Here is a 15,573-nt window from a genome sequence, read left to right on the forward strand (position 1 = left end):
ATTGTGTCCAACGCATATTTGGTAGACCAGGCTGGGGACCCATGATAGTAGATCATTTGACAGTGTCTAAAACTAAGCGTTTCCTTATTCACTGCCATCAGTATATTTTCACATTTCATCAAGTTTAGACCCGTGAAGATCTGGGTAGAGAATAGGTCTTCAGCAACCCATGCCTGTCATAAAAGGCGATTATCCTCGTCGTAAGAGGCGACTAACGGGATCAGGTGGTCAGGGTCACCACTTGGTTGATGCTCATGATGTCAATCACTGGATTGTCTGGCTTATTTTCAGACCATTTAGCTGGAATATTGCTGAATGAGGCGTTAGTTTATGCCATTTTCAAAATACAGGAAACTACGGTTATAACGAACACGCTTATAACGAACTGACGGATATAACGAACTTGCTTTTTTGGTCCCGACTATTTGCTGTAGTTATGATATATATATGCTTATAACGAACTAGGGTCATAACGAACTAAAATTAGTGGTCCCTTTCAGTTCGTTATAACCGTAGTTTACTGTATTAGGTTTCCTTTACAGTGTGTGATACGGGGTGGGCACCCTTGTAATATCTATCTCCTCCCACATTAAGCTGACACGCTGCAATATAACTGGAATACTGTTAAAAGCGGCGTTAAACCAAACTCACTCACTCACTCACTGTAATATCTATCTAGTTCATGACCTATATTTTAAGAGAAAACGACTAAAGAGTTTAGAATTTCACTAGTCTCAGACTCACAGACTCTTGGTCATGTCCAACGCTGATGATAGAAACAGATACAGAAACAGAAACTTTGTGTTTCAGATAAGCATGGTGTACACAGTGATAAAAATTAAATGTGAAAATCAATGGGTCCTCGTCATGACCCAAATTTTAAGTATATTTATATGCTCTCTGTTTTTCAAATTAAGTATTCCCCCCCCCCCCCCCCCCAAATATGATAGAAGCAGATATATAAAGCATTATATTTTCAAATATGCATGGTGACCCGGGAAGATCCGGGGTGGAATAGGTCTTCAGCAACCCATGCTTGCCGTAAAAGGTGACTATCAATAATTGCTTGTCGTATGAGCCGACTAATGGGATCGGGTGGTCAGGCTCGTTGACTTCGTTGATGCATGTCATCGATCCCAATTATGTGGATCAATGTGCATGATATCAATCACTGGATTGTCTGGTCGATTATTTACAGACTATTGCTGAGTGCAGCATTAAACAAACAAACAAACAATCAAACAATCAAACATTACACAAGTTACATTTGCCACTTTCTAAAAGGCCTTGTGTATTCATACCTATTTGGGGTTGGAGGGGTAGCCTAGTGGTTAAAGCGTTCACTCATCACGCCAAAGACCCAGGTTCAATTCCATACATGGATACAATGTGTGAAGCTCATTTCTGGTGTTCGCTGCTGTGATATTACTGGAATATTGCTAAAAGCAGCGTAAAACAATACTCACTCACTCATACCTAGTTAAATTCATACAGTGTAGTTATAAAAGTAGGACATTTGAATTGTCAAGATTTTGGAATTAATTCATTTAAAATATTTGAAACCCAAAACTGAAAGGAATTAAAAACATTTTGTAATGACTAGGTCTGATAGCATGGCTAGACAGCAGCCTCTATTGTAACGCTAAAGCCAAGACAAGCGCGTGTTTACATTGAAGATATAAACTTTGTTCAATGAGCACATTCAGCAAGGTTAAATAGAATTAGCATACCTGTCTTGGAGGTGTTTGCATTACCTGTTAAAATAGCTGCAGGTGTACCTAGGTGAGTGGACTGGGTTCAGGTATTGATGACAGGAGACAGTGGGGGAAGGGGGTTTTGAAGAAAAGGTGTCATCACTTGCAGGCTTGTCAGATAGGCTTTTTTTCCTAGGACACTGACAGATTGTCATCCAAAATGTCTTTTTCTTTCTAAATTGGTGAAGATGTTGATGAATGTCCTGTCAAAAGTTCATTACATCATGAAGATGTCTAATGCCACTTTGTCTCTTGCAAAATCTATTTACTGTTTAGAGAAGACGATTGCAGCCATTTTCGATATGAAAAGGTGTCCTGGGGTCTCTGAGGTCTTCTCTGTGGTATTTAAATCAAGGGATGTCCTGAGGTCTTCTATGGTATTCAAATCAAGGGGTGTCCTGAGGTCTTCTGTTGTATTTAAATCAAGGGGTGTCCTGAGGTCTTCTGTTGTATTTAAATCAAGGGGTGTCCTGAGGTCTTCTATGGTATTTAAATCAAGGGGTGTCCTGAGGTCTTCTATAGTATTTAAATCAAGGGGTGTCCTGAGGTCATCTATGGTATTTAAATCAAGGGGTGTCCTGAGGTCTTCTATAGTATTTAAATCAAGGGGTGTCCTGAGGTCATCTATGGTATTTAAATCAAGGGGTGTCCTGAGGTCTTCTGTTGTATTTAAATCAAGGGGTGTCCTGAGGTCTTCTGTTGTATTCAAATCAAGGGGTGTCCTGAGGTCTTCTATAGTATTTAAATCAAGGGGTGTCCTGAGGTCATCCATGGTATTTAAATCAAGGGGTGTCCTAAGGTCTTCTGTTGTATTTAAATCAAGGGGTGTCCTGAGGTCTTCTGTTGTGTTCAAATCAAGGGGTGTCCTGAGGTCTTCTATGGTATTTAAATCAAGGGGTGTCCTGAGGTCTTCTGTTGTATTTAAATCAAGGGGTGTCCTGAGGTCTTCTATGGTATTTAAATCAAGGGGTGTCCTAAGGTCTTCTATAGTATTTACATCAAGGGGTGTCCTGAGGTCTTCTATGGTATTTAAATCAAGGGGTGTCCTGAGGTCTTCTATGGTATTTAAATCAAGGGGTGTCCTGAGGTCTTCTATGGTATTTAAATCAAGGGGTGTCCTGAGGTCTTCTATGGTATTTAAATCAAGGGGTGTCCTAAGGTCTTCTATGGTATTTAAATCAAGGGGTGTCCTAAGGTCTTCTATAGTATTTACATCAAGGGGTGTCCTGAGGTCTTCAGGCAATGACTATGGACATGGTTGGTGTTGATTTTGTCCCTATCTACAGAGCTCCAGATAAGCTTTTGGTGTTGTGGGTATTTTACCCATGCATTTTAAAATCAATGGGTATCAGTAATTCTATCTGGGTATTCAAATTTCTGTTACCCACTAGTTTTTACACATGTGGGTATTTAAGTTAAATATTTAAACACTATTCATCTAGTCCCTGCAAACTGGTGCCGTGTGGGTTCGAGAGCTTTACAGGACTCAAAAATACCACGATACTTCCACAAGAAAGTGTGATGGCAAATGATCATGATGTAACTGTCATCGTTGAGTTTGGCAAGGTTGACGGAATGCCCGTTTATAATTTCAAAATAAGTTGCTGATTTGCTAATCGAATACGCAGGGTTACTTCACAATATTTAGATGATACGCACAAGTTTTAATTTTTTAGTGTATCTGTAATGTTCGTTGCGTAGTTGATACACTTGGATTTTATTTTAACGCGTCTTTCTGCATTTCTGATGAGTATTTCACGCAGATATGTAGCTTATCTGGAGCTCTGTATCTAGTAGGCTTAAGCCCCCAGTTGGGATTACAGGTTAGAATTGGTCCCAGCAAGATCAATACAACATGACAATACAACATCCTTCTTTCCATGCATGTTGTACACCTCTGTACAAAACCAGTACAATACAACATCCACATTTGTGTCATGTCAAGGTACAGATACCTCTCCCAGCCCTACCCACTCAAGAAAACTACAGACTTGTGTGTGACGTTTGGGCGAAGTCCGTACGCTGTGAGCCTGTGTGAATGGAAAGTGTTCACAGCAACGTAGGTAGTGCGACTCTCATGAATAGTTGATCCAGTCTGGCCAGATAGTGGCAGGAGGAGGGCGTGGCTGCAGACTGAAGTGTTCACTGTCTACCTGCACCAAGCACCCAGTTGCTGTAAACATCTTCATACACTGATAGGGGTGACTATTGGTCTGAAAATCACTAATGCGATAAATAGAGAATCTCACCCAAGTGTCTTTTGATCTCAAATATATCAACACGAGTTGATAAAAGTGAAAAAAATCCAAGGCTTGCCGAGGATTTTTGCCACTTTTATCAACGAGTGTTGATATATTTGATATCAAAAGACACGAGGGTGAGATTTTATTTATCATCCAACATCATTCTTTCAACTTTTTCAATTTGTAGACAGTAATTAGCAGTGTCTTCAGTGTAAAAAGTACTGCAAACAGCTTCAGTGGCAGAGCCATTAGTGATGTCATTTGATTGTGACGTCATGGTAACCAGTGACGTCACAATGGTCTGCAAAGCATTGTGATGTAATTTCATTGCAGCGATATCTACAGTGTAGATATCGCTTGATCTCATCCAAGCGATATCTCCTGTGGGAGCCAGTTTTGGATGATAACTATTGATATTGAAAGAAACTATTGAGATAACTATTGATATTGCAAGCAACTATTGCGATAAATATCAATAGTTTTCAGTGTATCATTTAGATGGATTTTAGAGTTGAATTAAACCTTGGAACTGAAGTTTCCTTTGAATGTGATAACCATAAGACTTCCAAACACTCGATTTTCCACCCAAGTTTGCCACAAACTCCACTTGACTGTCACCCTCCGCAATTTTGCTTTAAGAAAGACCGGTTGCTAAGCATCAAGGGCAGTTAACTCTAATCCCCGCCTTGGAGGGTATAAATTTCTCAGCAGGTAAATATATCTCTTGTACCCCGCCACGAGCACTACAGTCTGCACTTGGATGTCTGAAAGACAGAATAAATCCCTTATACCCTGCTTCAAAGCATAAAGCTGCACTCTTTTACGCTATTGGTCTATGCTATAGGGAAACAATGTATCAACCAAGTCAGCAAGCCTGACCAGGTGATCTTATTAGTCACCTCTTTGATAAATTAACCGACAGCCACTTGCTGCAGACTGCCTCCATGGTGTAGTGGATAGTGCATCTGCCAAGAGACTTGAAGGTCTGGGGTTGATTCCCTGCCGCATCATACCAAAAGAATTGGGTATTCATGTTAAACTGTGACATGGTATCTCAGTGGGCTAGCACTTATAACCGGCATTAGTCCAGGCATGTACAAGCTGCCACACACATGTACATGAACGTCTCTGTATAAGTGCAACAGTCCCAAACGTGACGCCAATCCCCATTTCACCTCACCTCACCTCACCTCACCTCACCTCACCTCACCTCACCTCACCTCACCTCACTAACTGCAAATGTGGAGTTGACATGGCAGAGTGACGAAAACATAATGAGCATGGACTTTTCATGTACTGAGTCTAGTATTTTAAAATTCTGTCTCATTAAAGCTCAGCTTGTAATGGTAATAAAACAACATAAAAATCTACAGAAAATTATGCTTATAGCCAGGTTTAGGCTAATAGACTCCCAAGTATGTCACGGACTGCAGTATTGCTGAAATACTGCTACAAACTGAGTAAAACCTGTCTTGGGACTGGTGTTGCCATGGACGATACAAGATATTGATGTGTATTTAAGTGGAACTGCATCTGCAACTGGTACATAATGATCCTGCTGTGTCACCCTGTCTTCCTGAAATCTCCTTATCATTGATTAGACTATTATTGATCTGATGTTATCTTTCCATGACCGTATCGTGATCAGTTCGTTGTTTTTCAATTATTTGTGCATAACTGTAGCTGGCATATCTTGTGTCCAGGGCCCACTTGCACAAAGCGATCTTATCGTTAAGATGATCGTAACTCCCATACTTTAACATAGGCTTACGATCGTCTTAGAGCTAAGATCGCTTTGTGCAAGTGGGCCCAGGACCCCCAGTGTGAGGGCTTGTTGACTACAGGCTTATTTACTGCATGGAATGTGTGTGCACCACGATAAGTTAGCCCTCATCACCGATGACCTTACGGTGACCTACATGTCTCCAGATAACGGAAATATGTGTGAGTTTATCCAACTTCCCACCATCTCTTGTGTTGTGTTGTATTAGAACTGACAGCAGGCAAGAAAAGTTGCAGGAACATGATGAAATTAGATAATTATGATAAAATTAGATACAATAAGATAATTATGATAAAAAATTGCAAGCAGTGCCATTTTACATGGTTTTGTTTGTTGTTTAACGCCACACTCAGCAATATTCTAGCTATATGACTGTGGTTTTTAAATTATCGAGTCTGGACCAGACAATCCAGAGATTAATATCATGAACATCGATCTACACAATTGGGATACGATAACATGCACCAACCAAGTCAGCGAGCCTGACCTCCCGATCCCGTCAGTCGCCTGGCTTACAGCAAGCATAGTCACCTTTTAAGGCAAACAAGGGTTACTGAAGACCTATTCTACCCCGGATCTTCACTGGTCTCCATTTTACATGGAAGATGTACATCAGCTAGTCTGTAGTAACCACTTTGGCACCTTACTTGTTTGTGTATTCAGTGAGGGGAGTGAAAGGTAACCATTCTGACAGTGCATTAATTGGTCACCATTCTGACTGTGTATTGATGGTCACCATTCTGACTGTGTATTGATAAGCACCATTCTGACAGTGCATTAATTGGTCACCATTCTGACAGTGCATTAATTGGTCACCATTCTGACTGTGTATTGATGGGCACCATTCTGACTGTGTATTGATGGGCACCATTCTGACTGTGTATTGATGGTCACCATTCTGACTGTGTATTGATGGTCACCATTCTGACTGTGTATTGATGGGCACCATTCTGACTGTGTATTGATGGTCACCATTCTGGCTGTGTATTGATGGTCACCATTCTGACAGTGTATTGATGGTCACCATTCTGACTGTGTATTGATGGTCACCATTCTGACTGTGTATTGATGGGCACCATTCTGACTGTGTATTGATGGGCACCATTCTGACTGTGTATTGATGGGCACCATTCTGACTGTGTATTGATGGTCACCATTCTGGCTGTGTATTGATGGTCACCATTCTGACAGTGTATTGATGGTCACCATTCTGACTGTGTATTGATGGTCACCATTCTGACTGTGTATTGATGGGCACCATTCTGACTGTGTATTGATGGGCACCATTCTGACTGTGTATTGATGGGCACCATTCTGACTGTGTATTGATGGGCACCATTCTGACTGTGTATTAATGGTCACCATTCTGACTGTGTATTGATGGGCACCATTCTGACAGTGCATTAATTGGTCACCATTCTGACTGTGTATTGATGGGCACCATTCTGACAGTGCATTAATTGGTCACCATTCTGACTGTGTATTGATGGTCACCATTCTGGCTGTGTATTGATGGTCACCATTCTGACTGTGTATCGATGGTCACCATTCTGACTGTGTATTGATGGTCACCATTCTGACTGTGTATTGATGGTCACCATTCTGACTGTGTATTGATGGGCACCATTCTGACAGTGCATTAATTGGTCACCATTCTGACTGTGTATTGATGGTCACCATTCTGACTGTGTATTGATGGTCACCATTCTGACTGTATTGATGGTCACGATTCTGACTGTGTATTGATGGGCACCATTCTGACAGTGCATTAATCGGTCACCATTCTGACAGTGTGTTGATGGTCACCATTCTGACAGTGCATTAATCAGTCACCATTCTGACCATCTGACAGTGCATTAATCAGTCACCATTCTGACTGTGTACAGATGGTCACCATTCTGAATGTGTATTGACAGGTCACCAATTGTACATTGTATTCACAGGTCACCAACTCTACATTGTATTGACGGGTCACCAATTGTATGTTGTATTGACAGGTCAGTGCACTCAGTGGTTCACCTGTTAAAGACTCTCGAATCTATTGATACAGCCCTGTTCTGTCTGACAGTCGAACCTGTTCAGAGCCTAGCTGTGTATATGGTGCATTAGGCTCAGTTAAGCTGTTTTCTCTTGCAAATGTTTGTTTGCTTTGACTAAAAGGGCGGACTGAATGCTGTGATGTTGTAAAATCACATCGGTGCAAGTATTTGAGTTATTTTATCTTTTTCTTTGGCAGTTTTCGAATGTCACTCCTTAGTACCCCTGCATTACTCATGGTTGACGTGACACCTAGAGATGGGGGTGGCACGCTTGTGACGCGGTATGATGCAATGGCAGTCCCTGTCACTCCCTCGTCAGATGCTTATTACACACTTCTTTTGGTAACTCATTGTGAAGGTTCTTTGACTTTTACTTGGTCTAAAGGGACAGTGGGGTAACCTTGTGGTTAAAGCGTTCGCTTGTCATGCCAAAGACCTGGGTTCGATTCCCCACATGGTATAATGTGTGAAGCCCATTTCTGGTGTCCCCTGTGGGATTGCTGGATTACATTGCTAAAACTAGCTAACTCACTACCTCATTCACTCACTCTCCACTCACAAACTCACTCACTCACAAGCTCACTCACTCACTCACAAGCTCACTCACTCACTCACTCACTCACTCCCCACGCACTCACTCACTCACTCCCTGCTCACAAACTCACTCACTCTCTCCACTCAGGAGCTCACTAACTCACTGCCTACTCACTCACTCACTCACTCACTCCCCACGCACTCACTCACTCACTCCCTGCTCACAAACTCACTCACTCTCTCCACTCAGGAGCTCACTAACTCACTGCCTACTCACTCACTCACTCACTCACTCACTCACTCACTCCCTGCTCACAAACTCACAAACTCACTCTCTCCACTCAGGAGCTCACTAACTCACTGCCTACTCACTCACTCACTCACTCACTCACTGCCTACTCACTCACTCACTCCCCTCTCACAAGCTCACTCTCTCCACTCAGGAGCTCACTAACTCACTGCCTACTCACTCACTCACTCACTCACTCACTGCCTACTAACTCACTCACTCTCTCCACTCAGGAGCTCACTAACTCACTGCCTACTCACTCACTCACTCCCCACTAACTCACTGCCTACTCACTCACTCACTCTCTCCACTCAGGAGCTCACTAACTCACTGCCTACTCACTCACTCACTCACTGCCTACTCACTCACTCACTCACTCACTCACTGCCTACTCACTCACTCACTGCCTACTCACTCACTCACTCACTCACTCACTCCCCACTCACAAGCTCACAAACTCACTCACTCTCTCCACTCAGGAGCTCACTAACTCACTGCCTACTCACTCACTCACTCACTCACTCACTCACTCGCTCTCTCACAAGCTCACAAACTCACTCTCTCCACTCAGGAGCTCACTAACTCACTGCCTACTCACTCACTCACTCCCCACTCACAAGCTTACTGCCCACTCACAAGCTTACTCACTCACTCACCACTCACAAGCTTACTGCCCACTCACAAGCTTACTCACTCACTCACTCACGAGCTCCCTACTCACATTGGGGCGGTCGGGTAGCCTAGTGGTTAAAGCGTTCGCTCGTCACGTTGAAGACCCGGGATCGATTCCCGACATCGGTACAATGTGTGAAGCCCATTTCTGGTGTCCCCCGCCCTGATATTGCTATAAGCGGCTTAAAACCATACACACTCACTCACCCCTACTCACATTAGCTCACTCATGAGCCATTGGGTGCCTTTACTATATAATAACTTTGGTGGAACTGGCCCTGTCAAGCAGGCTGTAAGTGCTAATTTGAATTTCAATTCCTGCGTTTGGTCGAACCATTGTTTAATCCAAGGCTCAGGGAGTAGAATACAAAATGTAATTGCAATACAGCGATCAATGCCTGTCAAACCTTGTCAGTCAAGACAGGACGATTTTCGGACAGTTGTGTGTAAACTGTTTCAACATGTTCAATATCCGGTACGATTGGCCGCCATATTGGTTTGGGTTAAACACACAATTGACCACAGGTCAATCAACAGTCAAGTCTTGTGGCTACTCAGATCCTGTCCTGTAATGAGTTTGGTAAATATTTTTTATACCCCCGACAAAATGTCCGAAAACTTTGTCCGCGCGATTTCTCTTAAACTATTCAGGGGATTCATCTCAAACTTAGTACATATAATCTGTGTCATATGAAGGGGTGCAGTCAAAAGAAAAAAATATTTTTATTAATTTTCCATTTTTAAATGAATTTTTCAAACCCTAACGTCCGTCTGAAAACCTTGTCAGCACGATTTCTCTTAAACTGTTCAGTGGATTCATCTGAACTTAGTCATATAATCTGTGTCATATGAAGGGGTGCAGTCAAAAGAAAAAAATTGTTTTTATTAATTTTCCATTTTTTTATGAATTTTTCAAACCCTAAGTTAACCTATCCTAGCTATTTAATTTGGAACTACTGAGGCACTAGGCGGGTCGGGGGCCACGCTCACTTATGCACTTGTTTGTGTAGCTTCTTCCAAGTTTTTTTTGTCATACTCTCTCATTTTAACCTCTGAGGGGATTTCTTGAGTAAAGTTGGTCCCCAACAATCTATGATTGTCCTTAGCAGCAATTAAATGGTCAGGCTAGGCATGTTCTCTTACTCCAACAGCATTGATCATGTCTCACAATATCAGTAACTGGATTGTCTGCTCCAGACTTGATTGTTTTCATTAAACAGCCTTTAGCTAGAATAATACATGTACCATGAAACACCATCTTCCCGAGGCAAGGGGGGTTAACTGAATAGTCCAGTTTCCACCCTTGAACTAGGCTGGAATTTCTTGATCGTAGTGTCACCAGTGGCTATTACGAGTTATATCCCTTCTATGTCCCTCCTATTGACCAATCAGTTTGCACCTCTCATATCTCTTGCACTTGCTTCAAACAAAATGGTGGCACCCAGTCAAGATGACCTGATCACCAATCAAAATCTATATTGTGATAAGGCGGGTCTTACTTCTCGAAGTGCCGCAAATAACGTGAGCACATTTTGATTGGGTGAACAATTTCAGTCCAAGTGGTAAGAAATTGGAGTTACATCCTTAGTGCATTGTCTGCTGAGCTAGCACTTCCATGACAGTGTCTTCCTAACAAGGTGAACATGTGCTGCGTTCACTTGCAAATAGAATTATGGAGGTAGACGTTATTTTCTACAAAACTGATTACAGATTTAAGAATGAAAAATGGACTCAGAAGGTTTTGTGGACAAAACGAAAAACTAGGACTCGGTACAAAAAAACGACAGAAACATTATTGGACGTCTTGATAGATTTGATTTTATCATGTTTATGGCACATGCACAAGAGGATATTGTATGTCATACCCAGATCGGTCCTCAACCCGAACTACAGCCCTCAACCCGAACTACAGCCCTCGGGGCTTACATGGGAGTCCCTGGTTGATATGGGGTATATGAAAACTGCCATATGATATCCTCTATGTATCGTCATAGTAATTCTCTAAAATAACTGAAGTCTAGTTTACATACACACATTTACCCCAGGGGTTAACTAACCCCCAGGGACAAAATGTATCAAGTGGTAAACATGTGTTTAAAGTTTACCCCTTGGGGTAAGATACTGAAACTCCATAGGTGGAGTAAATTTTGTTCCCCCTATAGGGTATATTTACCCCTGGGCATAAAAAACCCACTGGGGCAAAGTAGTGCATGTAAACTAAGCTATAGGTGACACAATTCAATGTGCAGAGTTTCGTCCCTGTGATCGTGGATTTCAAATCCTGGTTCACCCGATGATGTTTCTAGGTTTGTCTGCACCTCGGATACCTGTGCTCTCATGGTTTCACAAGTGGTAAATGTCTGAAACCTGCATCACTTCGGGATTTCCTTCCACATTAAGCTGACATGCTGTGATACAACCTGAATACTCAGTTCAAAGCTGTGTTAGGGGCAGTCGGGTAGCCTAGTGGTTGAAGCGTTCACTCGTCACGCCGAAGACCCGGGTTCGATTCCCGACATGGGTACAATGTGTAAAGCCCATTTGTGGTGTCCCCCGCCGTGATATTGCTGGAATATTGCTGGAATATTGCTAAAAGTGACGTAAAACCTCACTCAGTCACTGTGTTAAACCCAACTCACTCACTCACTCTCTCTGACATGCATAAATTGAGACATTCTTGTTTTGTTTCAGGGCATCAATGTGACACCAAGGCTGGGGATTAGTTAAGGCTCCACACAGCTTTCACGATGCCGGTGAGTTTACAGATTTACTGCTTGGTGTATTTGTACATTTGTGATTATAATGATTTGCAAGTAGTGAAGTTGTTATTCTTTTTCAAATATTTTGTGTTCCAACCACACTTCAAACCAAAAATCTCAGATTCTCGTTGTCACTTTAGAATTTCCATTTCAATATTGTGTAGTTAGCATGTGTAGATAAATTGTTCAACTTTTTAGTGCAGTTTAATTTTATGAGTGTGCTTGGCCAACCATTAGAAAGTAAATTCAGGAATATATCAACTCAAAATTTGTTCCTAGAAAAGAATAAAATGATAAATATGTTTAGGTCATTTAGATTTACAAATCATTATGGAATTATATATTTTGTTTCAATCCAGATAGAATTGGTTTGTTATGTATGCCTGTGACTGATTCTGATAACGTGATGTCCAAGATCTATTTAATAAGATGAATGACCGCTCTGACCTATTTATGCAGCCTCGCTGTCGGAGTGTGACATCATACTGCCATGATGCGATTCTTACGGCTCACTGTCAGTAACGCTAACAGGGTCATTGTCGTGTAGGGAAACCAGAATACGGAACTGGCCACTGCATAGCACTGAAAACCAGACAAGTCCATTCATTAGGAGGGGTGGCCCAGCTGTGTAAGGTGCAACAATATGCTGTGCAGAGTTACATCCCTTAGGTTTGCCAGGAACATGATTGTGGGTTGGAATCCTGGTGTGCCCTTTGTGCTCGTGGGTTTCACCAAAGTACACATCCCACATTAAGCTGACACACCCTGTCAAAATCCAGAGTAGAATAGGTCTCCAGCAACCCATGCTTGCCGTAAAAGACGACTATGCTTGTCATAAGAGGTAACTAACGGGATCAGGTGGTCAGGCTTGCTGACTTGATTGTCATTGTATCCTAATGGCGTGGATCGATGCTCATGATGTCAATCACTGGATTGTCTGGTCCAGACTCAATCATTTACAGACATATGTCATATAGCTGGAATATTGCTGAGTGCGGCGTTAAACAACAAACAAACATGACACGCCATGATACAACTGAAATACTGTTTGAAGCCGTGTTAAACTCACTCACCCATTCATTTTGGTGTTAAACGCGGTCTCCATTTTCTAACAACAATATATTCCCAAATTGAAAATGGTTTAGGGCAGTTTTGAATGCAATGCAGTGGCCATCAAGGAAACATCTGTATATCTGTAATTTTGAAGACTGACCCGACACGACAATGACCCTTCCAGCCTCAGTTATCGGTTTGCCTGCTCCAAACTCGAGTTCTAATCTAACGCAAACTGCTGTGATTTGGATAGTTCAGCTGAAAAACTGCTGACTACGGCCTAAAATAATTTGCATACTTTTCTTTTCTTCACCAATTCTCTCTAGTTTCCTTTGTTTCAAGTACTACTGTCCACACAACTACTTCTGTATATGAAAATACCAACACATTTTCACGATCCTGCTTACACTTCGTTCTATTGTTCTTTTTCAGCTGTCAGACTAGGCAGTATATAGTAGTCCCAACGAAACAAACTCTTAATTACCTCCCTTGTTAGCGATCGGACAAATATGGAGGTATATAAGTTGTACCAGCATGGTGTTTGCCTCTGTCTCTGGTTCTGTGACACCAACATGACTTGTTTGATTTGAGCTTACTGTTTCAGCTCGTTTCAAGTTTTTGCTTTTTGAAAATTCGAGTGCTATTAAGTTTGACTAGTTAGATGATTTGTTGTGTAAATTTGCGTGTGATTTTTTTTTTTTAATATACCCCAGACATGTTGAAGTAAATGTTGTTTTTTAATTTAATTTCTGCTTAGTATTGGTAAGCATGATAAGTGAAATATGAAATCTTTAAATGTTATTGTTAAATCCAGTTTTTTAAATGATAGATTTGATACTTCGGTTCTTAATTATTTCAAAATCAGTCCAAAATGTGATTATTATTCAGTCCTTATTATTACCATGATTATGTTTAGGAATGTCACGATTCACCGATTGTACTGATGCAATTGGTAGATAATTCTCACGATACGATACAATACGATACGAGATACATGTAAATTTATATTCATGCGAAATTTTATTGAAATTGGTATCCATTTGTTTGCGTATAGATTGATTTTTCTTTTCAAATTGAAATTTGACACACCCGAAAACTTGTTAGTGTCTGACACTTGTTTGAATAAACAGAATCAACCTTATCTAAGTATTATTATTTTACAAAATAATCTATTGATGGTGATTAGAACACATAATTGTGATTGTGATATGTAATTAAAAAGTTTGCTTCTAAATTTACACATAAAAGGTCGGTATTGCTGTATCGAGATACGTATCGTATCTTGACCTCAAAATTGAAATACGTATTGTATCGTGAGGTACCTCTACCGTGACACCCCTATCTTAATCTTGCTGTATCCTTTGGAACGTGTTGGAGAAGTTTTTACAGTAGATTTGAAGCTTAGTCCGATTGTGGTCATATTATTTGTGGCTTTTTGACAGTAGATCTAGCCTAACATTAAGACTCATTGTCTGACAGTTTATTGTTATGCCAAGATTTATTCATCATCATTCCTTCATGGATTTGTATACACCGAGTTCGTCCATCACTTGTGAATACGTATGTCTGCTTTGTGGTATGACGAGTATGTCCTTGACAAAAGGCTGTTGACCCGAGAAGATCCGGGTAGAATAGGTATTCAGCAACCCATGCTTGCTGTAAAAGGCGACTATGCTTGTCGTAAGAGGCGACTAACGGGATCGGGTGGTCAGGCTCGCTGACTTGGTTGATGCATGTCATCAATCCCAATTGCGTGGATCGATGCTCATGATGTCAATCACTGGATTGTCTGGTCCTGACTCGATTATTTACAGACCACCATCATGTAGCTGGAATATTGCTGAGTGCGGCGTAAAACAACAAACCAACCAACCAACCAACATAAGGCTTTTGTACTCACTGAAGCATCGATGGATCGCGGTTGTTTACTTCTTGATACAAGAATCAATCACAATCGCACACTAAAGTTATCGATTCTTACCTTAAATGTATTCATAAATGTTACACCAAACACTAATGAAAATGTGTTGTGAAAACGTAAATATTTTCATCCATTGTGCCACCCTTGACTCTGCCAACTGTAAATTGCTAGTGTGCCAGATATTTGGCCATCCTGTCTAGGAAAAAGATGGATTTACTCACCATGCTCACTAGGGCATGGTCAATACACCAAGTGCTCACGATCCGATATGTATCACGATACTTGCATGGGCTCTTATCTGTGGTTTGTAAGCCATCTTTTTCATAGACAGGATGGCCAAATACCTGACAATTTACAATTGGCAGTGTCAAGTATGGCACAATGGATGAAAATATTTACTTTTACTGCTTATTTTCGCTAGTAATTAGTGTTTGGTGTAACATTTATTGAACAATACAATAAACAGGGGTCTCTTATTAGAATATTATCTTCGTGAAAAACAACAGAGTTGAAAGATTGTAAATTT

The 15,573-nt window shown here is 41.2% G+C and overlaps 1 protein-coding gene across 1 annotated transcript in view; it reads left to right on the forward strand.

Annotated features, from left to right (window-relative positions):
* Positions 1–15,573, forward strand: part of LOC139461174 (coronin-2B-like) — a 121,249-nt gene that overhangs the window by 38,641 nt on the left and 67,035 nt on the right. The window contains exons 2-3 of the mRNA XM_071242753.1: positions 12,006–12,067; positions 13,559–13,641. Coding sequence (XP_071098854.1) covers positions 13,636–13,641 — 6 coding nt within the window. The 5' untranslated portion in view covers positions 12,006–12,067; positions 13,559–13,635. The remainder of the gene's footprint in view (positions 1–12,005; positions 12,068–13,558; positions 13,642–15,573) is intronic.

The sequence above is a fragment of the Haliotis cracherodii genome, unplaced genomic scaffold (assembly GCF_022045235.1).
Source record: "Haliotis cracherodii isolate W230 unplaced genomic scaffold, xgHalCrac1.p SCAF_14, whole genome shotgun sequence".
NCBI lineage: Eukaryota > Metazoa > Mollusca > Gastropoda > Lepetellida > Haliotidae > Haliotis > Haliotis cracherodii.